The sequence below is a fragment of the Ovis aries genome, chromosome 2 (genome assembly GCF_016772045.2).
Source record: "Ovis aries strain OAR_USU_Benz2616 breed Rambouillet chromosome 2, ARS-UI_Ramb_v3.0, whole genome shotgun sequence".
In the NCBI taxonomy this organism is placed as follows: Eukaryota; Metazoa; Chordata; class Mammalia; order Artiodactyla; family Bovidae; genus Ovis; species Ovis aries.
Genome location: NC_056055.1, coordinates 104,578,399 through 104,604,393, shown reverse-complemented (window position 1 = coordinate 104,604,393; position 25,995 = coordinate 104,578,399). Strand labels below are relative to the sequence as shown.

General features: G+C 49.4%; 1 protein-coding gene across 1 annotated transcript in view; it reads right to left on the bottom strand.

The window, feature by feature from the left end:
- Nucleotides 1–24,501, bottom strand: part of C2H8orf74 (chromosome 2 C8orf74 homolog) — a 28,799-nt gene extending 4,298 nt beyond the window's left edge. The window contains exons 1-2 of the mRNA XM_004004445.5: nucleotides 24,454–24,501; nucleotides 22,750–22,942 (exon numbers count right to left, since the gene is read on the bottom strand). Coding sequence (XP_004004494.4) covers nucleotides 22,750–22,942; nucleotides 24,454–24,501 — 241 coding nt within the window. The remainder of the gene's footprint in view (nucleotides 1–22,749; nucleotides 22,943–24,453) is intronic.
- Nucleotides 24,502–25,995: the final 1,494 nt, after the last annotated feature.

Genomic DNA, 25,995 nt, shown 5'->3' with positions numbered 1-25,995 from the left:
GCCTGACTCACAGCCTTTTCCTGGGGACCCTTAAGGAGCAGGAGGGCCACCAAGAGGATATGGCACAGGTGGGACGTACCTCTGTTGTGACCCCCGCCCTCAGAGAGCTTCCAGTCTGGGGGGGAGGAGACAGGTGGGCAGATGACATCCCGTCTTTCTTTTCAGCCCCAGCTCAGCGCTCTGTGCTCAGTGAGGGCCAATACATACCTAGTGAGTAATGGACAAACTGACATGTGGAGTGTAGTAACGGAGCTACTCACTTATCCCTTCAACAAGTGTTCATTAGGGGGCCTTCCTTCCATGGCTCAAGAACTCATCTGTGGTCCAGGAAGGTGGTGGAGTGCTGGGGGAAACACACGCAGTATAATCGTGCTCAGGGCTGCTTGGTGCTGGGTGGGCACACCGTGGAAAGAAGGGACTTTCTCAAGGAAGTCAGGGAGCAGATCCCTGAGGAAGTGGGGAAGGAGCTGGGATGGGCTGTGTCAGAGGGAATCACTGAGCAAAGAAAGGTGGAAAAGGAGGAAGCAGACAGGAGAAACGGCGTGTACAAAGGCCCAGGGGTTGGAGAAAATGTGGCTCATCTGAGGAATGGGAATGCTGAGGACTTGGGGCTGGTAGGCTAGAAAGCAGCCAGTGGGGCCCCTGGTTCTCACAGAGGTCTCCTAGACCACCCACCCCACATCCCTTATCAACTGGTTACCTCGCTGTATTAAGCAAAAGTTGAAAGTTAAATTTACTGAAAATAATTTTAAGGAATTAATTTTGCCCACTGTTTTCCCAGGAAAATAACAGTTTTGAATGACATTGTAAGAATTGTTTGCATTGCTCTTGTCACGATATATTTATATAAATTTTTCAGTACTCTTGCCTGGAAAATCCCATGGAGGGAGAATCCCTTGGAGGGAGGAGCCTGGTAGGCTACAGTTCATGGGGTTGCAAAGAGTCGGACATGACTGAGCGAGTTCACTTCACTTTTCTTTGCTTATATAATTTGACAATTACAAATTAGGTACATAAATAAGCTACATTAAAAGTTACTCAGAAAGTACAATTAAGTTTGATGTTAATCATTTTTCAATTTAATTTAATTTTAAAATGTTATTTACTCATCTTTAACCTTGCATTAAATATAAAGAGTAAGCTTTATAATGTATAAAGCAGATATGCATATAGTATATAATCAGACATACAGAATACCTATGTTCTTGAAATTTGATGAGGTTGGGCAATTAGGGGAAAAAAAAATCTCTAAAACGGCTTCTCAAAAGGCTCCAGCAATCCCGCTTCAGAGTACGCATCCAAAGAAATGAAACCAGGATCTTGAAGCTGTGGCTGTACCCCCACGTTATTCTCAAGAGCCAAGGTATGGAAACAGCCTGTGTCGGGTCAGGTCTGTTGACAGATGAATGGTTAAATAAACTGTGATTCCCACACATACAGTGGAATACTATTCAGCCTTAAAAAGAAGGGAATCCTGTCATTCGCAACAACATGGATGGACCTGAAGGACGTTATGCTAAATGAAATAAGCAAGACACAGAAGGGCAAATAGTGCAGGGTTTCACTCTTGTTTGGAGTCTAAACAGGTGGAACTCGCAGACGCAGAGGGGGACACGAGGAGCTGTGAGCCAAGGACAGAGCTTCAGTTATACAGGACGAGAAAGCACTGGAGATGGGTCACAGAGGACGTCCCCACTGCTCCGTGTATTCGAAATATGCTGCAAGAGTCTATCCTGAGTGTTCTCACTACAAACTGGAGTGGTGACTCTGTAAGGCAGTGGATGAGGAAATCATGGGGTGTAACTTCAGCACTTATTTCTCAATTATTGACAAATTGATACATTTTAATTTGTCAGGAGACTCAGGTTCGATCCCTGGGTGGGGAAGATCCCCTGGAGAAGGAAATAGCAACCCACTGCAGTATTCTTGCCTGGAGAATCCTATGGACAGAGGAGCCTGGAGAGATACAGTCCATGAGGGTCGCAAAGAGTAGGATATGACTTAGCAACTAAACAACAACCACCCACCCAGAAAAATAAATAAATACGACAGCTTCTCAGGGAAATGATAGTGATAAAAGCACGTGGGTGGAGACACAGCTCCGGCAACTCCAGAGCAACACACTTTCCTCCCGTTTCTAATCGAGCCCCATAGCTTCCCACCTGTGTCACAGAGACCAGTGACCCATGCATTCCTTGGAGTGTCTCTTGTGCCAGGAAATAAGCTGGCTGCTGATCCTGGGGTCCCCTTCACCCCTGAACCTGTGCCCCAGGGACCAGCGGGAGCCCTGGGTTCCATACAGCACCCCCTCCCTCCCATATACACATACTCCCAACCATCTCAGAAAAACAACCCCTGACTCCAGGATGGGGTCTGGATGAGAACTGCTGCCTGACTTCCACCAGAGTTATGAGGCAGACTGAGCCAGAGAACTCAGACTTTCATACCCAGGGGCCATCACAGATTGACCAACTGGTAGAAGGCTGGAGCCAAAGCCCCATGACACTCTTCTCTGCCGAGAGACCGTGACACCTGGCGCCTGGTCTCTTCCTGCAAAGACATGAGCTTTGCACTGCTCGGATTTGGTGGGCATCTGTTCTACTCTTTTCTGCTTTTGTGGCGGGATGGATAGAAAATGACAGTCTCTGGTTTAATTCTTTTTTACTTTTTTGACCATAATACTGCACAGCATGTGGGATCGTAGTTTCCCAACCAGATATCAAACCTGCGCTCCTTGCAGTGGGAGCGTGGTGTCTTAACCAACAGACTGCCAGAATGGAGTCCCTGTTCTTTTTGTATGACACTTGTGTACATGACATGATGACAGCAAGACCTGAGGGTTCCTGCAAAAGCAACATGCGAGCAGGTGCCCAGGCTCAGGGCAAATCCAGACACCAGGAGAGATGTTCACACGGGGGAAATGTCCTGACGCAGGATGCTGAGTGTAGGAGCGGGGGAAGCTTTCCTTCAGGGAGGTTGTGGAGTCCAGTGTGGGACAACGAGGAGGAGTTTGGCGGGAGTCAGTGGGAATAGGCAGTCCTGACGGAGGGTCAGCAAGGGCAGAGACCAGAGGCGAGTGGAGTGCACTCTGGACGCGTAAAGGGACCACACCTGGTTTGGAGTTTCTGGGAAGCAAAACTGAAGTCTGAGGGTCTGAACTTGGGGACAGAGGGCTTGAAGGCTTCAGTCTGCAGAGGGCAAGCTGTATAGATCATGTGAGAGCACTGGACTTCACCACAGAAGCTGGGCTCTTGAACTGGAATTCATGAAACGTGAGGACATCCAAGGAAGGCTCTCGGGACTGACCGGGGCCCAGAATTGCATCTGGAATTTTGCGTGCATTTTTTTTTCTGAGGAGAGTGTCCATAGAGAGAATCGTCAAAATCCTAAAGGAAAGGTTAAGAATCTCAGCTGAGAGCCCCGGGCCACTCAGAGGCCTTGAGAAGTGAGATGCTGGGAGGGTATTACGGAAGGACAGAGTGTAGGCCACTCAGAGGCCTTAACCTGAGAAGTGAGATGCTGGGAGGGTATTTCTGAAGGATGGTGTGTGGAGGATGATGGAGAAGGCCAGCGAATGTGTCCCACAGGGTGGGTAGCAGTGTGAGGTCATTGGTTTCTGATGCTCAAAGCTGGACTTGAGGCCTGTGTGGAGGTACCTGTGGACTTGGGGAGGTGAATTATGGAAGTTTTTCTGGGCTTTGCAGAGCTGAACTTGCCGGAGGGTGCTCTGCTCTCCTCCTATCTGGCCGGGCAGTACCTGCGTGGAGCTGGGGTCACCCACACCCTCCCGATGGGGGCAGCCATCACTGTCCCATTCGGCCAGGCCAGCAGCCAAGCACGGAGCCCAGGTTTGAAGTGAGAAGTCCTTGGGCCCCGTCGTGCTAACACCCGCAGGTGTTCCAGCTGCCTGTCTCCCTGGCAGATGCCCTCCTACAGTCTTGGCCATGACCTCAGCCATGAAACGCAAGTGTGGGCCTTGTCCTGGGCGGAGTTCTAACTTTCAGCCCCAAGACACTCTTTGGACCAGTTCTGGTTTTTAGCAGAGGTTGTCCAAAGCTGGATTACAAGACACGCTTGGCCCCTGGACCACCCTCCGTTTTGTCTCAAGCCGAGAAGCCCCCGATGACTCAGAAAGCTAAGGATTAAGTCTCCCGGAGAAGCCTCCAGCTGCCAGGCGGCCAGATCTGTCCTTGCAAGTTGCTCTTCAATTACAGGGAGTGGCTGGCTTCATTTGCATTGGCTGCTGGGAACTTCCTGAAGACGGTCCCCAAGGGCCTGGAGGCCAGCACCTGCACGGAGCCGGTGGGAGTCGGGAGAGGAGCTTGCGGAGAGCGTGGGTGGGATGACAGCCTAGATGCTCCAGAATCAGGGCAAAGGGGCACGGGGCCTGGACCAGGCGGGCTGGGCCCCCTCCCTTCCCCCCACCCAGACTGTAGGATCTGGGGCTGGACAGGGGGAGCACATGGAAGGGGGGTTTGGGAAGGGAGAAGAGGAGCTGCTCCTTTTGGGTGGGCATGAGGGGGAGAATCCAGGTGCCACTGGTGGCCCCTGACAAACCAGTTTGGTTGCCCCCGCCTTGGCTGCGAGGGGAGGAAACCGGTCAGGCTGCAGCCCGACCTGGCTTACAGTTCCCAATACCTGAGCTCCTGCCAGCGCAGCCTGGGACGGCGGGAAAGCAGAGGAAAGCCAGGACCTTCTGCCCCACCCCCATTTGGGGTCCCGAATGCTGCCCCCGACGGCCCCCTTTCTGCCCTTGACAAGGTTCTGCCAAACTCATCCACCCCAGGGTGCTGGTGCCAGCTCGGAAGAGGGTGTGTGTTTTCTTTGGGCAAGAGAGGGCTCTTGTTCAGGGAGTTCCCTTTGTTGGCCCGCATGCCCTGGGTCATCTCAGGCTCTGCCCAAGGCCTCCCGGCAAGGTGAGCAGGTATAACCACCATCCCCACTTTACCTTCGAGAGAAACTGAGGCTCCAAGAGGTCAAGGGATATGCTGCAGGGCACACAGGTGGCCCTAGTGGTAAAGAACCAGCCTGCCAATGCAGGAGACATAAGAAACGCAAGTTCGATCCCTGGGTCCGGAAGATCCCCTGGAGGAGGGCATAGAAACTCACTCCAGTATTCTTGCCTGGAGAATCCCATGGACAGAGGAGCCTGGCGGGCTACGGTCCAGAGTGGCAAAGAATTGAACCCGACTACTGAAGCAACTTAGCACGCATGCACACACACAGCTGGAGGGTTGCAGAGCCGGAGTTCCAACCCCAGCCTGACCTGCGGAGGCCTCTTTCAGCATCCAGGTTGAAGTGGCTTGGACTTGCTTAGTAAACCCTGGAGATGGACACTGGAAGGGGCCCCCAACACTCTCGGTCACAGTTTTCCAAAGGTTGTTTTGCAACAGGTATTCCATAGAAATGCGTGGCCTTGAATATAGGTTGGAGCCAGGGAAATTAAACAGGTGTCCTTTATATGCTGATGAACACAGCAGAGTATGCTAATAAGCTCAGCAAATGGTCAGAAAGGGTAAAGTCTATGCATCATTTCTTAGATTTATTGGAGGCAAACACACACAGATCTTGGACATATATCGAGTTCAGTTGCAGAGCACTGCAATGAAGCGAACATTGCGATAAAGTGAGTCCCCTGAATTTTTCGGTTTCCCAGTGCTCATGAACGTTACGCTTACGTTGTCTGTAGTCTTAACTGTACAATAGCACTCTGTCTAAAAGATAGTGCGCAACCCTTTCTTTAAAAAATATTTACTTCTAAGAATGCTAACCATCACCTGAACCTTCAGCGAGGTGTCATTTTTTTTGCTGGTGGAGGGTCTTGCCTGGATGCTGATGGCTGCTGCCTGACGGACACCAAGACCACAGTACCCAGGATCCGGTCACACTGCACCTTGCCCACCACGTGCTCTGTTCTCGGCCACCATGCAGAGTCGCAAGGAGGCCACCCGGGAGCCCAGGGCAGCCGCTGGCCTGAAGATGGCCTTGACGCTGGGGCTGTGCCTCAGAACTTTCTGTGGTAGTAAGAGCAGAGACTGGGAATTCAGGCGGCTGTGGGCTCCTAGCTTGTTTCTGCTTCTTAACTACTTGCATGAGGTATTTTGCCTCTCTCTATGGCCATCGGTGTTCTCATCTGTAAAATGGAGGCAGTAAAAGCGTTTAACTCGTAGGGTTAGATGTGAGCATAAGGGACGGAGCTCCCACAGTGCTTGGTACACAGTGCGTGCGTGCATACTTCACTTCAGTTGTGTCCAGCTCTTTGCGACCCTATGGACTGTAGCCTGACATGCTCCTCTGTCCATGGGATTCTCCCAGGCAAGAATACTGGGGTGGGTTGCCATGCCCACCTTCAGGGGATCTTCCTGACCCAGGGATCGAACCTGTGTCTCTTACATCTCCTCCATTGGCAGGCGTGTGTTCTTTACCACTAATGCCACCTGGGAAACCCTGGTATACAGTGGCACTCATTGAGTCATATGGTTGTCATCATTGTCATCGTGACGATTCCACGCATCCCCACTCCCTGGGGGCTGTTCCAGGACAAACCTGTCTTCCCCAAGGACTCCGCAGACTCCTAGAGGCTGGTTTTCCTCAATCCACTCTCTCCTAGGTCTTTACCTGGAGACTCTCTCTTCCTTGCTGGGGGTGGGGCATGGGATGCTGATGTGCTTTCTCTCCTGGCCACACCGGCTGCTAAGGGCAAAGGATGGCTGGGAGTTGGCTGTCTCCAGCTAGAGGGTTGCAGAGAACAGAAGAGGCAACCCTTCTGGTCAGACCATGTAATGAGGACCCAATAGTTCACAGCTCTCCCCAGATCTCTGGAGTGTTCTCTTCTCTCCCTGCTACTGTGCACTTCTCAGTACCTGCTGGAAAGGCCTAGATTTCTCATTTCCAAAGGATCTTTCCAAAAAGCTCCGGACATGTAGTTGCTGCCCAGTATTCAGCTCTTAGTAAATAATAATAAAGCCAGCCTGCACGGGTGTGCTACTTTATAGGTTTAAAGCATTTAATTATCCATCAATTTATTTAATTGGTCACAATCAACATATGAAAGAGTTAATTGCTGCCATTTAACAGATGAGGAAATAGAGGTTTAGTGTTTGCAAGCAGAATCAGGACTCAAACCCAGGTTCTCCAGCTCCAAGAAGTGTGCCTCCGCTACTGGGGTATTTTTAAGGTGAACAGAAGACATGGACTCCACAGAACTATAGTACTTCCACTAGAACTTCTTAATTTTAATTTTATTGTGGTAAAATACACATAACATAAAATTTGCCTTCTAAACCATTTTTATGTGTACAGTTCAGTGGCATTAAGTCCATTGTCATTGTGGAACGATCACCACCACCCGCCTCCAGGACGTTTTTCATCTTGCAGAACTGAAACTGTATCCATTAAACACTACCTTCCAATTTCCCTTCCTCACAGTCCCCCGCAAATCCTTTTCTATTTTCTGTCTCTACAGATTTGATCACCCTCAGTTCAGTTCAGTTCAGTCGCTCAGTCGCGTCCAACTCTTTGCGACCCCATGAGTTGCAGCACGCCAGGCCTCCCTGTCCATCACCAACTCCCGGAGTTCACTCAGACTCACATCCATCGAGTCGGTGATGCCATCCAGCCATCGCATCCTCTGTCGTCCCCTTTTCCTCCTGCCCCCAATCCCTCCCAGCACTGGAGTCTTTTCCAATGAGTCAACTCTTCGGACCTTATATAAGTGGAATCATACAGTATTTGTCTTTTTGTGATTGGTTTCTTTCCTTTAGTAGAAGGTCCTTAAAGTTCATCCATACTGAAGCCTGTATCAGAATTTCCTTTCTTGTAAAGGCTGAATAATATTCTATGTTATGTATAGACCACATTTTGTTTATCCATTCGTCTGTTGATGGGTTACTTCCACTGTCTGGCCACTGCTGCTATGAACGTGGGGGTACAAATATCTGTTCCAGTCCCTGCTTTCACTTCTTTTGGATGTATCCCCAGAGTGGAATTGCTGGAACATAGGTAATTCTATGGATGGGGTAATTCTATGTTTAATTTTTTGAGTGAGTGCCTTAATGTTTCCCCCCATTCACTAAATTTTTGTGTTTATCTTAAAGAAAAACCAATAGCCACATTAAAGGAAAAATCTATCCATACATTAAGATTTAGAAAAATTTTGTTGTCCTTTTAGAGATTTCTTTCCTGTTCACTTTCTTGCAACTCAAGGAGCAAACACAGGATCAGATATTTTAAAGATTGTTATGAGCTTTTGCCTAAGCTCTTCTCTTTGTCCACAGTGGTCCTCTTGCCTTTTCTGCTCATCAAATAATCCTTCACCATCCTTCACCCCTAGTCCTCGAGAAGTTGGCTACTGCTAAATAGCTTTGGCAGAAAGGACAGACTCTGGTGCCAGGCAATCTCAAGGTTAACGCTGGTATTGTTTTTCGCTGTGTGACGATTTGCAAGTTACCTAACTTCTCTGAACCTCAGTTGCATCATTGTGAAATGGGGACAATAGTACCCACCCAACCGAGCTCGGTGTGAACATTAAATGAGATGATCCATGCGGAGAGCCTGTGCATCACGACTGCTGAGTGGATGCTTGCTCTTCCCCACCCACTGGTGCAGAGCTCTGCCTGTGCTGGCTGGAGGATGGCTGAGTGAGCAGAGCAAGGATTAAGCTGACTTGGAAAGGTTCAGAGGTCAGAACAGGAGCCATCAGATGGAAGCCTCGGAGAGACAGATTTCAGTCCAGCAGCAGGGAGAACTTTCTAGAAGTGAGAGCTTTATCAGTGGAGGAGTGAGCAGGCAGTTAGCTGGGAAGAGAAGTCCTGAATAACGAGTATGTGGTGGTGGTGGGAGGGAGGGAGGCTTGAATCAGGTGACTTTTGGGGTCCTTTTGATTCTAAGCGGCCATGGTGATCTCCACCAAGCTCACAGTCCCACATTCTAGGGTGAGGTGGGGGCCTCCTGCAGCCGCCTCAAGTTTGGTGAAGGGCCGCTGACTTTGGATCTTCATCCTCATGCTCTTCATCACCTCAAGGTGAAAACGACCATGTAATCTCACTGTCTCAGGGACAGGGCACTGTACCAAGACTAATATTTGGTGACTTCATACCATTCTTTGTCCCCTCTGCCAATGGGGACTCAGAGACCAACCAAAATCTCCAACCAACCGAAGAAAGACATGGGAAGTTAGAGGTAGGGCAGGGGATCACTCCAAAGGGCCAGAAGTCTGGTCCCAAGGACACTAGTACCACCCCCACCCCACACAGGGAGCACATCCATGCCAGAACACATCAGCTGATGCTGAGGGTGCAGTCTGACTCCTGGACATATACCCCGAGAAAACCATGATTCAAAAAGACACATGCACCCCAATGTTCATCATAGCACTACTTACAACAGCCAAGTCAGGGGGCAACCTAAATGCCCATTGACGGATGAATGGATAAAGAAAATGTAGTACAAATATATAATGGCACACTACTCAGCCATAAAGAGGGACGGAATTGGGTCATTTGTCGAGACATGGATGGACCTAGAGACTGTCACACAGAGTGAAGTAAGTCAGAAAGAGAAAAACAAATATCGCACATATGTGGAATCTGAAAAGCGGTACAGATGAACCTTTTTGCAGGCCGTGACTAGAGACACAGACGTAGAGACTAGACGTGTGGATTCGGGATGGGGAAAGGTAGGGCGGGATGAATAAGGAGGTCAGGATTTACTCTAGACACTACCATGTGTAAAACCTAGAGCTAGTGGGATGCTGCGGCAGAGCCCAGGGAGCTCAGCTCCGAGCTCTGTGATGACCTGGAGGGGTGGGTGGGAGGGAGGTTCAAGAAGGAGGGGATATATGTATATAGAGCTGATTCACTTCATTATACAGCAGAAACTAACACAGCACTGTAAAGCAATCACACTCCAATTAAAACAAACAATGTCTCTGACACAAGGTCACAGCGAGGCTGACAGATGCTACATGTGAAACCGCTGAGATTTCTGTTCCTTCCTCTGCAGCAGGTGCAGCCTCCCAGGAAATGTTCCAGTGGCACCTTGATTTCTGGCGGGCTGACCGGTTCAGCCCCACCTGGCGGTCTCAGCATCATGGGCTGTATTAACTCAGTGTCTCCCCCACCCCTAGCCATTCGCGGAAGTCCTCACCCCCAGGACCCCAGAATAGGCCTGTACTTGGAGACAGGGTCTTTACAGAGGTAATTAAGTTTAAATGAGGTCATGAGGGTGGCCCTAATCGGCTATGACTGATGTGTTTACAAGAAGAGATTAGGGCACAGACACACACAAGAAAGGCCGCGTGCGGTATATAGTGAGGAGATGGCCATCGGCAAAGCCCGAGAGGCCTTGGAAGAGCGCAGTCTTGCTCACCCCTCGATGCTGGACTTCCAACCTCCAGAACTAGAGAAAATACACTTCTGTCATTGAAGCCGCCCAGTGTGGGGAACTTTGTTACAGTAGTCTGAGCAAATGAATACACTCAGGGGAAGATCTCTGGGATAGAGCTGCCCTTTGGTAGGGAGTTTGAGATGGACATGTACACACTGCTGTATTTAAAATGGATAACCAACAAGAACTTAGCGTATATAGCACAGGGAACTCTGCTCAACATTACGTGGCAGCCTGGATGGGAGGGGGGTTGAGGGGGAAAGGATACATGTGTATGTATGTCTGAGTCCCTTCCCCGTACACCTGAAACTGTCACAACATTATTAATTGACTGTATGCCAATACAAAATAAAAAGTTAAGAAAAAAGAAGAGTTGCCTCTTTGCCCCAAGAGATGGTCTCCTAAGATCTTAATTAGTGCCCTCTGTGGGAACGTCCATTCTCCATCAGCAAAGTTGTCTCCAAGGGTTTAGTCCGAGGGGTGTGGTGCTTGGGCTGCCCAGGAGAAAGCCGCTAGACTGACAGGCTCTCAGGAAGGCAGGGGGCACCTGCTCTCTGCGGCGCTGGTCCTGAGTCACTGGAGGTTCCCCCACGTGGGCGGATGCTCAGGGGCTGGCGGGGTGGCTCCTGGGCATGGCTGTGAGTGCGCTGGGAGGGAGCATTCGTGCAGGGAGCTTGGGGGAGTCATTGCCCCCTCCCGCCACCCTGCAGCTGCCTGGATGACATTTCCTGGAGAGTCAGGAGTTGCCGTGGGTGGGATCACAGATGCCGGGGCCATGGACAGTTCACTGGACCCTTGCCTGGTCACCTCTTGCCTCCACTGACTGGTCGTCAAGGCCCACTGCCTCCCAGACTCATGACTTGGGGACCAGGTCAGCAGGAAAGAGGTGTTCCCCAGCCCAGCTGTGCAGAGGAGGCCGGTGCTCACCAGACGTTGATGATGCCAAGAGGCAGAAGCTGCAAAGTGGCTCCAGGGGTGCTGGGCAGGTGTCCCCAGGTCCCGGGTGAGCTCAGGTGCCTCCAGCCCTCAGTTTCCCGTGGAGCGAAGCCTGAGTCGAAGGAGGCTGCTCCCTGCTCCCCCCTCTGCTGCTATGGACCCACTGGAGTTAGGAAGCTTGGGGTCTCCCCAGCACCCTGCATCTCTGCAGCTCCCTGAGGTCCCCAAATGCCCCAGTATCTCTCCCCACTCCTCTCCTGGAGCTGAGGTAGAGTGTGCAAAATCTGCCACTTCCTGCGGTTTCCTCCCACCAGGCCGGAGCTGGCAGGCTTCTGTCCCTCTGCGCTGAGAGCGGTGACTTCACCCTGGGCCCCAAGGACATAGCAGGATAGGATCTGCCCGGGGCTTCCCGGAGCCTGGTTGAGGAGGGGCCAACACAAGGACTCTTTCTTCTGGCTTGGAGCTGAGACCCGAACATGCCGGCGAGCCGTTTGCCGGAGCGGAATCAGCTTCTGCTTTTGAATAAAGGGCCACCCTTTCCCTCTCGGTTCTGGGGCCCCGATTGGGCCTGGAGATAAGCTGAGCTGGCGGCCAGCCTGGCGGAGCTCTGAATCACTGTTGTGCAAACATGACCCTCCTTAGAGGCTGCCGGCCAACTTTGTTACCTTGTCTGCAAACAGAACTCAACCACCACAGCCCCGGATTAACTAAACAAAAACAAACAAACAAAATCACCCTCAGAGAAGCTACCTTCCAAGAAGAGTGACAGCCCAGTGTGGACTTTAGCCGAAACAGAAGCTTGAAGGTGAGCTGATAGCCAGTGAGAACCCTGGCTGTTGGCATCTCACACCCACAACCTGTGATGGGTGGGCCAGGCCTGGGGGCAGGAGGCAGGCAGGAGATGAGATGAGGCAGGAGGTGAGAAGGACTATGGCTCATTTGGAATCTGGTCTGCCTGCCCCTCAAGGCCTGGGTCCCCTAACAAGGGGAATGAGTGCTGAGTACTGGGGTCTCCTCGCCTGTGTGCCACGGGCAGGGCAGCTGTCTAACAGGCCAGTCTGGACCTCCCTTCCCCCGGCCCCTGACTTGAACCCAGCTGCAGTCCTGCCTGCAGGGAAGGAGGAGACAAGATATGGGCCAGGCAGCAAGCCCCCCACTCTCAGGGGTGGGGATGGGGGGAAGCGTGCAGCAACTTCTGGTCCCGGACCACCAGTCTCTGCTGTGTGACCCGCTTCACCTCCACGCCTGGTTGGGGGGCTGGCCTTTGCCAAGCACTTCCTGTCTGCACGCTATCATCCTCTGCAGGCCTGTGTCTTTTTCCAACCCGACTGTGAGTTGGAACTCTTATGGCCCTCGTTTTAGAGGTTAGGAACTGCAAGCCCAGAGAGGTAAACTGATGCTTTCAAGGCTGCACAGCAATACATGCTGGAGATGGGCTTGAGCCCAGGTCTACGGACTGGAGAGTTCGGTGCCTCCTGGTTCTGCTGCGCGGCCTTTGGCCAGGCCCAGACTGGGCCTGGAGCTGATGCAGAGTGAGAAGGAGTGCCCTGGGGTGGAAGGCACTCCCAGCTTCGGAGGACTGAGGTGCTTGTTCATGCCCTTGAGTGTCCTGGGATGGGGTTCTGGGAGGCAGTACGTAAGGACATAGCTGATGTCTGGGCTGGCCTGGCTGCCTTCTGGAGTGGCAGATATCGTCTGGTTGGTGCTGTGGCAGGGCTCGAGGGCGTGGGCCCAGCTCAGGAGGCAGAGTTGTAGGGTGGCTCCCACCTGTGGGGTTCCCTGCTGCAGCCCACTGTCTGCACCCTCCAAGCCCGGAGCCAGCCAAGTTGACACTCCTGGCGGGTCAGTTCCCCGGGGCCGTCTTTTCTGCCTCCTTCCTTGCACCCCCACTTCAGGGGTGAGTCTGCTGTTTGCTTTACCTCAGGTCCTCTGCCCATTGTCCTGCCCCTTTTCTTCTGATGCATCTGAGGAGAAAGGGTCTCGGGACCATCTCTGCTGCTCCTAAGAAAGGGCTGATGACTTCGGTATGTTTGGAGGCTGATGAGAAGCAGGTTCCGCATGAAGCATACCTGGCCGCGCTTGATCAGGCCATCTCAGAATCACATCACCCACCTCGAGTCTCTGGGTCTTTGTCCCTGTGGTCCCTCCTGAAAATAAGAGCCAGTCCTCACCGAGCCCCTCCATGTACCAAGAGCCACGCTGGGGGCTTCATCTTCATAACCTCAGTCCTACAAATTGGGTGCTCTTTTTCATTTTTTCCCTTTTGATGTGTAATCAGAGGTTCAGTGGTGGTGTGGCTGCCTAGGACCACGCGTCCTACAAGGGACTGAACTAGGATTTGAGTCTTCCGTCTGGGCTCGGAGCCTCCAGGTGAATTATAGCTTCAACGAGTCCAATTTCAGGCACTGGGAGCCCTCCCAAGAGCGTGTTCCTACTTGATATTTGTAATAACCAAGTTTCACAAACTTTGAGCGGATTTAAAAATAAGAGGAAGATCTTGTAAGCTGGATGTCCCAGGATCAAGATTTAAAAGCTGCCAGAAGGAGGAAAAGACGGGTCAACAGTGACAAATGGAATCAGTGGGGATGATTGTAAAGTCCTGCATGTGCATTCCATATCGCCAAGTGCAAAGGCAGGATGGGGAACACAACTATGGGCGGTGCACTGCCTGCCCACTATGACTGTGACATTGATGCTGACAAAGTAAATGTGCCCATAAGCTATAGAAACAGGAGCATTGCCACCAGGATAAGGGAGATGATAATATCCCTCATCACTGCACCGGTCAAATCGCCGGTTGTATTGTGTTGGGATCTGGATGCCATATTTTGAGAATGACATTAACAAACACAAGGATGTTCAGAGAAGAGCAGCAAGAGAGGGGCCAGGATGAAGAGGTGGGGTAGAGGAAGGAAAGTGAAAGTGTTAGTCACTCAGTCCTGTCCAACTCTTTGTGACCCCATGGACTGTAGTCCACCAGGCTTCTCTGTCCATGGAATTCTCCAGGTAAGAATACTAGAGTGGGTAGCCATTCCCTTCTCCAGGGGATCTTCCTAACCCACGGATCAAACCCAGGTCTCCTGCATTGCAGGAAGATTCTTTACCATCTGAGACACCGGGGACACCCATGGGGTGGAAGGGTCTATAGAAATGACATCGTGGTAAGAATGATAAAAATGATAAAATGCACTTGGAGTTGTCCAGTCGACATGTGAAGACACGATTATCAGAGTATATGAAGGCCATTAAGTATTTGCAGGGCCCACCCACTGCTTCTAGAGGACAGGCTTTGGGCATGTGAGTATTAATAGAAGGTGTCCGAGGAGGGTGTAACTAGATACGAGAATTTCTAATAACGAGAGTGGCTGTTCAAAGGAATGAACTTCCTCAGAAGGAAGGAGCTCCCTGTTGCTTTACAGTGCCATCAGAAGCTAGGAAAGCCTTGCTGGCTTGTTGAGGGGGAGTCCCTTCCGTAGAGGGAGTTGAGTTTTCTGATCGCTAAGTCTCCTAGTAACTCTGAGGTTTAGGAGTCTAGAGACATAGATAGATCGTGTATTGGCAAGGTATACATTAGCCAGAAATACTGCAAGCGCCAGAGTGATCTAATCTCCTCGGTTTGAAGTCGGGTTTGCATCATCGTCGGCTGTTTCTCAAGGGCTCAGCCTGTGGAAGGCTCTGATGGAAACTTGAAAGAGCCCGAGTTCCCACCTGCTTGGGGCTGACATTCTTCTCCTGCTCATCACTGTTTGTTCTGGCCTTGAGCCACAACAGAGCTCAAACCACAAGGCTGAACCTGGTACCCAGGCATCGCTGTGAGCAGCGGGGAGGGGGATCCAGAGGGATGCCAGGAAGGCTCCAAAGGGCGGGGGGTTGTCTGCGGCGGGATGAAATTTCCTAAGGATCCCTGAAACCAGCCCCTGAGCGCTGCACGTCTTGCTTCAGCCTTTGGGCTGTGATCACTGGGTTGGCATGCTGGCCTGGAGGACAGACACGGAAGGGTGCCCACCTGACCGCCCCAGAAATAAAAAGAAAGGGCTGCATCAAGTGCACGTAAGATATTCCATAGGAACACTGAGTGGCTTGAAGTAGAGGACTGATGGGATTTTATTTGTGTCTGAAAAGAATCACGGTGCGGTTTAGTGAACGGATGCACGATGTGAAAGCAGTGAACTGGTTGAGAGATGGAGATAGGTTAGGAAGGCTGGTGGACAAGGAGGCGGTGAAGAGAGGCTAGGACTGGATGCTGAGGTGCAAGACATCCTTCAGTAGGTGAATGGACACATCAGCTGTGATACATCCAGACAATGGAATATTATTCAGTCCTTAAATGAACTATCCTGCCATGTAAAGACATGGAGGAAACTAAAATGCATATTACTTGTGAAAGTTGTCAATCTGAAAAGGCGACAGACTGTAGGATTCCAACTAAATGACAAAAGGCAAAACCTACAGAGGCAGAGGAAACATCTACTTTCTACTGGTTGAGGGGGAGGGAAGGAGGATGATTCAACTTGGAGAATTCCTAGGGTAGTGAAAGCTTTCTCTATGATACTGCAATGATGGATACTTGCCACGACACATCGGTCAAAACCCGAGAATGCATAACACCAGTTCAGTTCAGTTCAGTTGCTCAGTTGTGTCTGACTCTTTGCGGCCCCATGAACCACAGCACGCCAGGCCTCCCTGTCCATCACCAACTCCCGGAGTCCACCCAAACCCATGTCCATTGAGTCGGTGATACCATCCAACCATCTCATCCTCTGTCATCCCCTTCTCTTCCTGCCTTCAATCTTTCTAGCATCAGGGTCTTTTCAAATGAGTCAGTTCTTCGCATCAAGTGGCCAAAGTATTGGAGTTTCAGCTTCAACATCAGTCCTTCCAATGAACACCCAGGACTGATCTCCTTTAGGATGGACTGGTTGGATCTCCTTGCAGTCCAAGGGACTCTCAAGAGTCTTCTCCAACACCACAGTTCAAAAGCATCAGTTCTTGGGGGCTCAGCTTTCTTCACAGTCCAACTCTCACATCCACACATGACCACTGGAAAAACCATAGCCTTGACTAGACAGAACTTTGTTGGCAAAGTAATGTCTCTGCTTTTTAATATGCTATCTAGGTTGGTCATAACTTTCCTTCCAAGCAGTAAGCGTTTTTTAAATTTGATTGCTGCAATCGCCATCTGCAGTGATTTTGGAGCCCAGAAAAATAAAGTCAGCCACTGTTTCCACTGTTTCCCCATCTATTTGCCATGAAGTGTGGGATCAGATGCCATGATCTTAGTTTTCTGAATGTTCAGCTTTAAGCCAACTTTTCACTCTCCTCTTTCACTTTCATCAAGAGGCTCTTTAGTTCTTCACTTTCTGCCACAAGGGTAGTGTCATCTGCATATCTGAATTTCATCAAATCCTGAAAGATGATGCTGTGAAAGTGCTGCACTCAATATGCCAGCAAATTTGGAAAACTCAGCAGTAGCCACAGGACTGGAAAAGGTCAGTTTTCATTCCAATCCCAAAGAAAGGCAATGCCAAAGAATGCTCAAACTACCACACATTTCCCTCATCTCACACGTTAGTAAAGTAATGCTCAAAATTCTCCAAGCCAGGCTTCAGCAATACGTGAACCATGAACTTCCTGATGTTCAAGCTGGTTTTAGAAAAGGCAGAGGAATGAGAGATCAAATTGCCATTATCTGCTGGATCACTGGAAAAGCAAGAGAGTTCCAGAAAAACATCTATTTCTGCTTTATTGACTATGCCAAAGCCTTTGACTGTGTGGATCACAATAAACTGGAAAATTCTTCAAGAGATGGGAATACCAGACCACCTGACTTGCCTCTTGAGAAATCTGTATACAGGTCAGGAAGCAACAGTTAGAGCTAGACATGGAACAACAGACTGGTTCCAAATAGGAAAAGGAGTACGTCAAGGCTGTATATTGCCACCCTGCTTATTTAACTTCTATGCAGAGTACATCATGAGAAATGCTGGACTGGAAGAAACACAAGCTGGAATCAAGATTGCCGGGAGAAATAACACCAGGTGCGAACCACAATGTAAAGTGTGAACTTGAATGATAATCACGTGTCAATGTCGGTTCATCAATTAGAACACATGTACCCTCTCTGGAGGGGGGTGTTGATAATGGGAAATGCTGCGAGTGTGGGTTGGGGAAGGCAGGGTTTCTGTGGGGAATCTCTGTACCTTCTGCTCTATTTTACTGGGAACATAAAACTACTCTAAAAGAAAGTCTATTAAAAAATAGTACAACCTGAAATCATAAAAATCCTAAAAGAAAACAGGTGAAAGCTCCTTGACATTAATCTTAACAAATAATTTTTGGGGTATGACACCAAAAGTAAAGGCAACAAGAGCAAAAACCAACAAGGGGGACTACATCAAACTGAAAGCTTCTGCACGGTGAAAGAAATGACCAACAAAATGAAAAGGGCCACCTAAAGAGACTTCCCTGATGGCCCAGTGGCTAAGGCTTTGTGCTTTCAACGCAGGGGGCATGGGTTTGATTCCTGGCTGGGGAACTAAGATCAGCCAAAAAAAAAAAAAAGCCAATATCATCACAATAAATATTTAAATAAATAAAAGCAACCTACAGAATAGGAAAAATATTTGCAAATCATATGTCTGATAAGGAGTTAGTACCCGAAATATATTGAGAAATCATACAATTCAACAGTAAACACTCAAATAATCCAAGTAAAAATGGGGAAAGTACTTGAATATACTTTTTCCCAAAGAAAACATACAGGTGGACGACAGGTACATGAACAGATGTTCAGCATACCTACCATCAGTCAGTTCAGTCAGTTCAGTTGCCCAGTCGTGTCCCACTCTTTGCAACCCCATGAACCACAGCACACCAGGCCTCCCTGTCCATCACCAACTCCTGGAGTTTACTCAAACTCATGTCCACTGAGTCGGTGATGCCATCCAACCATTTCATCCTCTGTCCCCTTCTCTTCCCACCTTCAATCTTTCCAGCATGAGGGTCTTTTCAAATGAGTCAGTTCTTCACATCAGGTGACCAAAGTATTGGAGTTTCAGCTTCAGCATCAGTTCTTCCAATGAACACCCAGGAGTGATTTCATTTAGGATGGATTGGTTGGATCTCCTTGCAGTCCAAGGGATTCTCGAGAGTCTCCTCCAACACCACAATTCAAAAGCATCAATTCTTCAGCACTCAGCTTTCTTTATAGTCCAACTCTCACATCCATACAAAACTACTGGAAAAACCATAGCTTTGACAAGATGGACTTTTGTTGACAAAGTAATGTCTCTGCTTTTTAATATGCTATCTAGGTTGGTCATAACTTTTCTTCCAAAGAGCAAGTGTCTTTTAATTTCATGGCTGCAGTCACCATCTGCAGTGATTTTGGAGCCCCCCAAAATAAAGTCAGCCACTGTGTCCACTGTTTCCCCATCTATTTGTCATGAAGTGATGGGACCAGATGCCATGATCTTAGTTTCCTGAACATTGAGCTTTAAGTCAACTTTTTCACTCTCCTCTTTCACTTTCATCAAGAGGCTCTTTAGTTCTTCCTCGATTTCTGCCATAAAGGTGGTGTCATCTGCATATGTGAGGTTAGTGATATTTCTCCTGGCAATCTTGATTCCAGCATGAGCTTCCTCCAGCCCAGCGTTTCTCATGATGTACTCTGCATAGAAGTTAAATAAGCAGAGTGGCAATATACACCCTTGACGTACTGCTTTCCTGATTTGGAAGCAGTCCATTTTCCATGTCCAGTTCTAACTGTTGCTTCTTGACCAGCATATACATTTCTCAAGAGGCAGGTCAGGTGGTCTGGTATCCCCATCTCTTGAAGAATTTTCCAAAGTTTGTTGTGATCTACACAGTCAAAGGCTTTGGCATAGTTAATAAAGCAGAAATAGATGTTTTTCTGGAGCTCTCTTGCTTTTTTCATGATCCAATGGATGTTGACAATTAGATCTCTGGTTCCTCTGCCTTTTCTAAAACCAGGTTGAACACCTGGAATTTCTTGATTCATGTACTGTTGAAGCCTGGCTTGAAGAATTTTGAGCATTACTTCACTAGCGTGTGAGCTGAGTGCAATTGTGCGGTAGTTTGAGCATTCTTTGGCATTGCCTTTCTTTGGGATTGAAATGAAAACTGACATTTTCCACTCCCGTGCCCACTGCTGAGTTTTCCAAATTTGCTGGCATATTGAGTGCAGCACTTTCACAGCACCATCTTTCAGGAGCTGAAATAGCTCAACTGGGATTCCATCACCTCCTCTATCTTTGGTAGTGATGCTTCCTAAGGCCCACTTGACTTCACATTCCAGGATGTCTGGCTCTAGGTGAGTGATCACACCATTGTGATTATCTGGGTCATGAAGATCTTTTTGTATGCTTCTTCTGTGTATTCTTGCCTATCTTCTGCTTCTCTTAGGTGCATATCATTTCTGTCCTTTATTGTGCCCATATTTGCATGAAATGTTCCCTTGGTATCTCTAATTTTCTTGAAGAGATCTCTAGTGTTTCCCATTTGACTATTTTCCTCTATTTCTTTGCATTGATCACTGAGGAAGGCTTTCTTATTGCTCCTGTTATTCCTTGGAACTCTGCATTCAAATGTGTGTATCTTTCTTTTTCTCCTTTGCTTTTCGCTTCTCTTCTTTTCACAGCTATTGATAAGGCCTCCTCAGACAGCCATTTTGCTTTTTTGCATTTCTTTTTCTTGGGGATGGTCTTGATCCCTGTCTCCTGTACAATGTCACGAACCTCCATCCATAGTTCTTCAGGCACTCTGTCTATCAGATCTAATCCCTTGAATCTATTCTTCAACAAAGTACAAACAAAGGTACCACATGATACAGTGGTCCCATTTCTGGGTACATAGTCAAAGGAAATGAAATCACTCTCGAAGAGATATCTGACCCCCATGTTTGCTGTGGGCTTCCCTGGTGGCTCAGATGGTAAAGAAGCTGCCTGCAATGCAGGAGACCTGGGTTCAATTCCTGGATCAGGAAGATCCCCTGGAGAAGGGAATGACTACCCACTCCAATATTCTTGCCTGGAAAATTCTGCAGAATCACCTGGTGGGCTACCGTCCATGGGGTAGCAAAGAGTTGGACATGATTGAGTGACTAACACTAACACATATTCGCTGCGGCATTATTCGCAGTAGCCAAGATACGGAAATAACCCATGCATCACATGGCAGACAAATAGATAAAGAAAATGTGACTATACACTATATATATGTGGGTGTATATACATATTTGCATGCATAGGTATACACGCGTGCACACACATAGACGAATATCATTCAGCCATAAAAGAAGGAAACCACAGCCTTCGTAACAATGTGATGAGCTTTGAGGTCATTATGTGTCAAGTGAGAAAAGTTGGAGAAAGACAAATACGGTGATTTCACTTACATGTGGAATCAAAAAGGCCCTGAACTTCATCATGGAAATAGTAAAGATAAGTGGTTGCCAGAAGCCATGGGTTGGCGCATGGGTGAAATAGGTGGAGGTGGCCCAAGGTACAAACGTCCAGTTATAAGATAACTAAGACCTGAGGGTATAATGTAAACCATGAGGACTATAATGAACAACAGCATATTGTGTATTGGAACGTTGCCAAGAGAGTAGACCTTAAAAATTCTCATCCCAAGAAAAAAACCAGGTGAGGTGGTGTTCATTAAACTTATTATGCTGATTATTTCACAGTATATACGTCTATCAAACCATGTTGCATACCTTATACAATATTGTATGTCAATTATAGCTCAATGAAGCTAGAAAAAACTAGTACAAAGAAAAATTTCCTGAACTACTTAAAGAACAAGTGATCCACTTAATGCCCCATCAACCAGGCTCTTTTTGTGTCCATTTCCTACACAAGGACATTCACAACCACCACCACCAGCGTCCAGAGATCACCCTCAGCACACCACTAGTGTCCAATACCCAGACCTGACCCAAGGTTCTCCAGTTGTCCCTGTGACATTTTTTACAGCAAAAGGACCCAAATCGGGTCCACCTGTCACGTTTAGTGGACACGTGCCCCAGTGTCTTTCAGTTTGGAGAAGTTCCTCTGTCTTTCCTTGGTTCTCATGCCCTCTGTGCTTTGAAGCTTATGGGAGAGAGACTTTGTGTAGTGCTCTTAATTGGAAGTGTTTTCCTGATGATGTCAGGCTCTCTGTCTCTGCTAGAACATCACAGAAGGATGCTGGCTGCTTCTTTTGCATCCCATTGGGTGGCTCGATAATCTGTGTCCTCTTACTGATGGAACATTGATTAAGGAGGTGTCCACCAGGCTCCCTCACCCTAAAAGTATTCTTTTCCCCTTTGCCATCAGTAATGACGTTGTGGGGAGACTTCCTCAGAGTAATATCCTATTTCCCATCGAGCATTCAGCCACTGGCTTTAGCACCTACTGATGATTCTTGGTTGAATATTACTACAGTGGTGGTTATGGAGGGGATGCTCCATGTACCTGCTTAATGAATGAATCTGCATCTCAGACGAGGAGTGGGATGTTGTGGCCACACCGCCTCGCGCTGTGGATCACAGCAAGAGATGCTTACCCTCTTCTTCTGAAGCCCAGCACAGGGTAGGGGTGGGAGAGATGCTCTTTCCGCAACCTGACTCTGGTTCCCCCATCCCTGCCAGCAAGCTGACATCTGTAGAGGATTCCTCCAAGACATTCAGCAGAGCAAAAACGGACGCTGGGAACAATTTGCAGTCTCTCGGGAATACAATGGAAATTCAGTGAAGGCTTTTAAGCAGAATAGTGACACATTTAAGTTAAGCAAGACCAAAACAAAAATTCTGAGTTATTATTATTCCTTCTCTCTTTTCTAAAACAAAAATTGACTTCTCTTGGACCCTACTCTCAACTAGCTGCCCCAGAGAGATAGGTTTAATGATGAAGTTCATTGTTGTTGTTTATTTGCTAAGTTGTAACTGACTCTTTGCAACCCCATGGACTGTAGCCCACCAGGTTCCTCTGTCCATTGGATTTCCCAGGCAAGAATACTGGACTGGCTTGAAACTTCCGTCTGCAGGAGTCTTCCCAACTCAAGGATCGAACCTGTGTCTCTTATGTCTCTTGCATTGGCAGGTGGATTCTTTACCACTGAGCCTCCAGGGAAACCCAATGTAGTTCATACTAAAGTGTAAATGACTGACCGAAAAAAACAAACACCCGTGGTTGTTTTGTGAATAGCTTGGCGTGGGGCAAGAGTTCCCACCAGAGCGATCAGGACCAAGACTCAGCAAGGACATTCTGTTTGTTCCACTTTCCAGAAAGTCTGGACAGGGCCCTCTTTGGGGCCATAGGAAGAGGCTAAATGCCAGGGAAAGAAAGCAAGTAGCTCCAGGCTCTTTGGAGGGCCGCTATGGCTGTGAGCCCTCCCCAGGCCTCACTGACTCCTGCCCTGTACCTTTGGTTTCCTTGAGCAGCTCTTCCGTGAACTTGACCACCTGCGCCACCTCCCCCCATGGGAAGCCTTTGCCCACAGCGAAGATGATGCTTTCATAGAGGGTGTCCAGCAGGATGCTTCTACGGGAGTCCCTGAGCTCGTCAAACTCTTCCCAGTTCAGCAGTCTCCGCAGGTGCTCCCGACCTTCTGGTTTCTGCAGAGTGTGATATGAGGGGTGGAGGGTGAGACCGAGGAATCGGGACATCATCATCACTGGGAATCCATGCTGCACCCCCAGATCCTGAAAAGTGACCAGGACTAGGGGTACACTTGGGCAGAATTAGTCTTTCATTTCTGGACAGCTTTCCCTCACCTTTCTAGCCCTGCTCCTTCCTCTGGGAGTTTTCATCCTAGCAGCTGCAGCTCCAGGTTTCTACCCCACCAGCAGCCCTCAAGTCCTGAATTAGTATGATCCTCTTCCCTCAAACAAAATTTGACTTCCCTCTGAGACTGGCCTGGAGATAGTGATGTGACCCTGAAATTCATACTAAAGTGTAAATGACTAGCCAAGAAGAAGCTGGATGAAGCAATGCTTCAGCAGAAGGAATGCATCTTGCTTGGTGAAGCTAGGACATCGAGACTGGTTAAGGTACCTTTCAGTCCTTTCTTTAGGTTAGGATTTGTTTTACTTGAGAGTTCACCTGGCCTTTCTAGAAAGTTTCTTAGAGATCACCAACACATGTAGGAGAATCAAGTCCCTTTCAATCAGGGAGTAAGAAAAGGTGTGGCATGAATGGGGATTCACTGAACACAGGCGTGTTGCTCCCCTGGGGGGAGGGGAGTGGGGAAGTGATGGCAGACAGTGCTTGAGGGAAGCCCAGAGCCTTGTCTCAGCCCCGGGGAATCCTCTCCCCTCCCCAACAGCCCTTGTGGACCCCTAGGTCAGCATCTGAAAGGACAGCTGGCTGGAAAATCCAGGAAAGATGATGAAAGCACCCGTCCTGGGCCGGGGAAGGAAGCCTCAGCCGGGGGCGCCTTGCCCGCTGCCTCTCATCAGCTCGAGACTGCCGGTCAGAGGCTGACCTGTGCACGCCGCTGGCCCGGGGTGGTCTTGCCTGAGTTCTACGGCAGAGCCTCTGTGGACGGGCTGGAGGCCCAGGCCCTGCAGGCTAGATTCTCCTCCGTCCACAGGTGTTCACATTGCTCATGCATTTTGGCCTCAGAAACAATTCTGAGCAACCGGTGAAATCTGCCCCCTTCTCTGCCCCAAAGACACAGACCACCCCCCAGCCCCCACCACACCCACAACCACACACATATTCCCTCCATACACTGGCCTACGATCCTGACGGGCTCACAGGGCCCGAGGGCTCTGGTGAAGGTGGCACCCCTGTGACGGGCTGCAGGGGCCTCCCAGGCCCTCCCTGGACTGTAGGCGGGCACAGCACCTCCACGCCCACCTCCTCTGTCCTTCCACGTGGGCTCTGCTGCATCAGGGGCTGTCACCGCAGGCCTGGAAGACAGCCCTCCAGCTCCAAAGACTGGGCCAACTTTGGCCTGGCACACACCTGGCACGCACATTCCCTGGGCACACACCCGCCTGTCTCGGGCCTCCGAGCTGACACGCGGGGACAGGAGAGCTGTCCAGGGATCCCTGGGAGGACACCCCTCCCTCTTAGACCAATCGGAGCACACGCTGTCTTAAAAGTTGTGTGTTCTCTTCACCTGAAGTTGGAAGACTTTTTCCACTCCCTGGGCTGTTAAGAGTGCCATGGCCCTGCATCCAGTTGCTAGGAGACCTAGCCAGGACTGCCTTGGAGCTTCGGGAATGCCGGGCTGAGGATGCCTGCTTTGTGAGGTCATGAAGACCCACCTGGGGGTGGCCCTCCCAGCTTCCCTCTCTGGTCCCTATTCTCCAGCGGGCTCTGGGTCTCAGCCCCCAACAGCTGCTCAGAGACCTGGAGCCCTTTCCTATTTCTAGCCTCGCTCCTTGAAAGTTGTTCTCCTTCAGGCAGGGAGCCTTCTCAGGCTTTCCTGTACACATACACATGGCCCCTCAGGTGCTACATCTTTCTAACCCAAGCCCGACTTTTCTCCTTCCTTCCATAGTCGGGGATTTTTCTCCATGGAGAAGCTGGCTTCCTCACCGACTCCTCATCCCTCCAGGATCTGGTTTCTACCCGCTTCTGCACTGGCCAGTGGAATTGTGGCTTCAGTTTTGTGCAACCCAGTTTTGGGTACAGAAAACAGCTCCGTAAGGGTGTCCCTGTGTACTGCCCAAACACCCCACATGTGGAGACCCGTGGGGATCCAGTCTCTTTTCTGGTTAGCCTCGCCCCGCTCTCTCCTGGAAGCCCAGCTGGTGACCCGCAGGTTGAGTCCTGCTCCCCGCTGCCCCCGCCTCCCTGCCTGTAAGCCCTGACTCCATGCACAGGAGCGTCCTGGGGAAAGCCTGGGATGCTGTGGGGAGTTGGTGGTTGAGCCCTCGGGTCCTGGGGCCACCCCCACTGGTACCTGCCCAGTTCCCTTGGCTCTTTGGGGGCTGAGAGGGGGTCTTGGCCAGATGTGAGCGCTCCCAAAAGTCCCAACCACACAGAGCCATCATCCCCTTTGGCTATGTGACTCTGCCTTCTTTGACCTTGTGGGCAACTCACTTAGGATCTCTGAGTATTTTATGTGAGTTATATCGACTCCTCTCTCTGCACACACAGATACACATACACTTAAAAATTAACTATGTCAGAAATATTCAGGCAATTGTCTATGAGTATATAGATAGATGGAAAGATAATTGATAGATAATATGAAATAACTTAATTAAAATTGAACATTTAAAAAAAATTTAAAATAGGGTCATACTGTCCATGCTTTTAAAATTCTATGCTTTCTTATTTTTACTGACACACAATTTCAAAATGCAATTAAACATTTATATCAGTGGGGAAAAAAATGGACTACATCAGTTTCTTGCTTCAAAACCTTCCATGGTTGTCCGTGGAGCAGCCCCTTCTAGGAGACTACACGGGGCTTACAAGGCCCTCTGTGATTCGAGCCATTCCTTCTCCTCCAGCCCCTTCCTCTCCCCCTTCCAGAACTTTACATTTACTGCTCCTTTTCCTGGAAGCTCTTCTAACCTCTCTCTGCCTTCATCCTTGAAGTGCCTTGGGTCTCAGCTTAATCATCTCTTTCCCAGGAAAACCTTTCCGGGTCCGTGTAACAGGGTCCATAGCCCTGAATGCATCAGCGGCAGCACTTCACGCTCTGTAA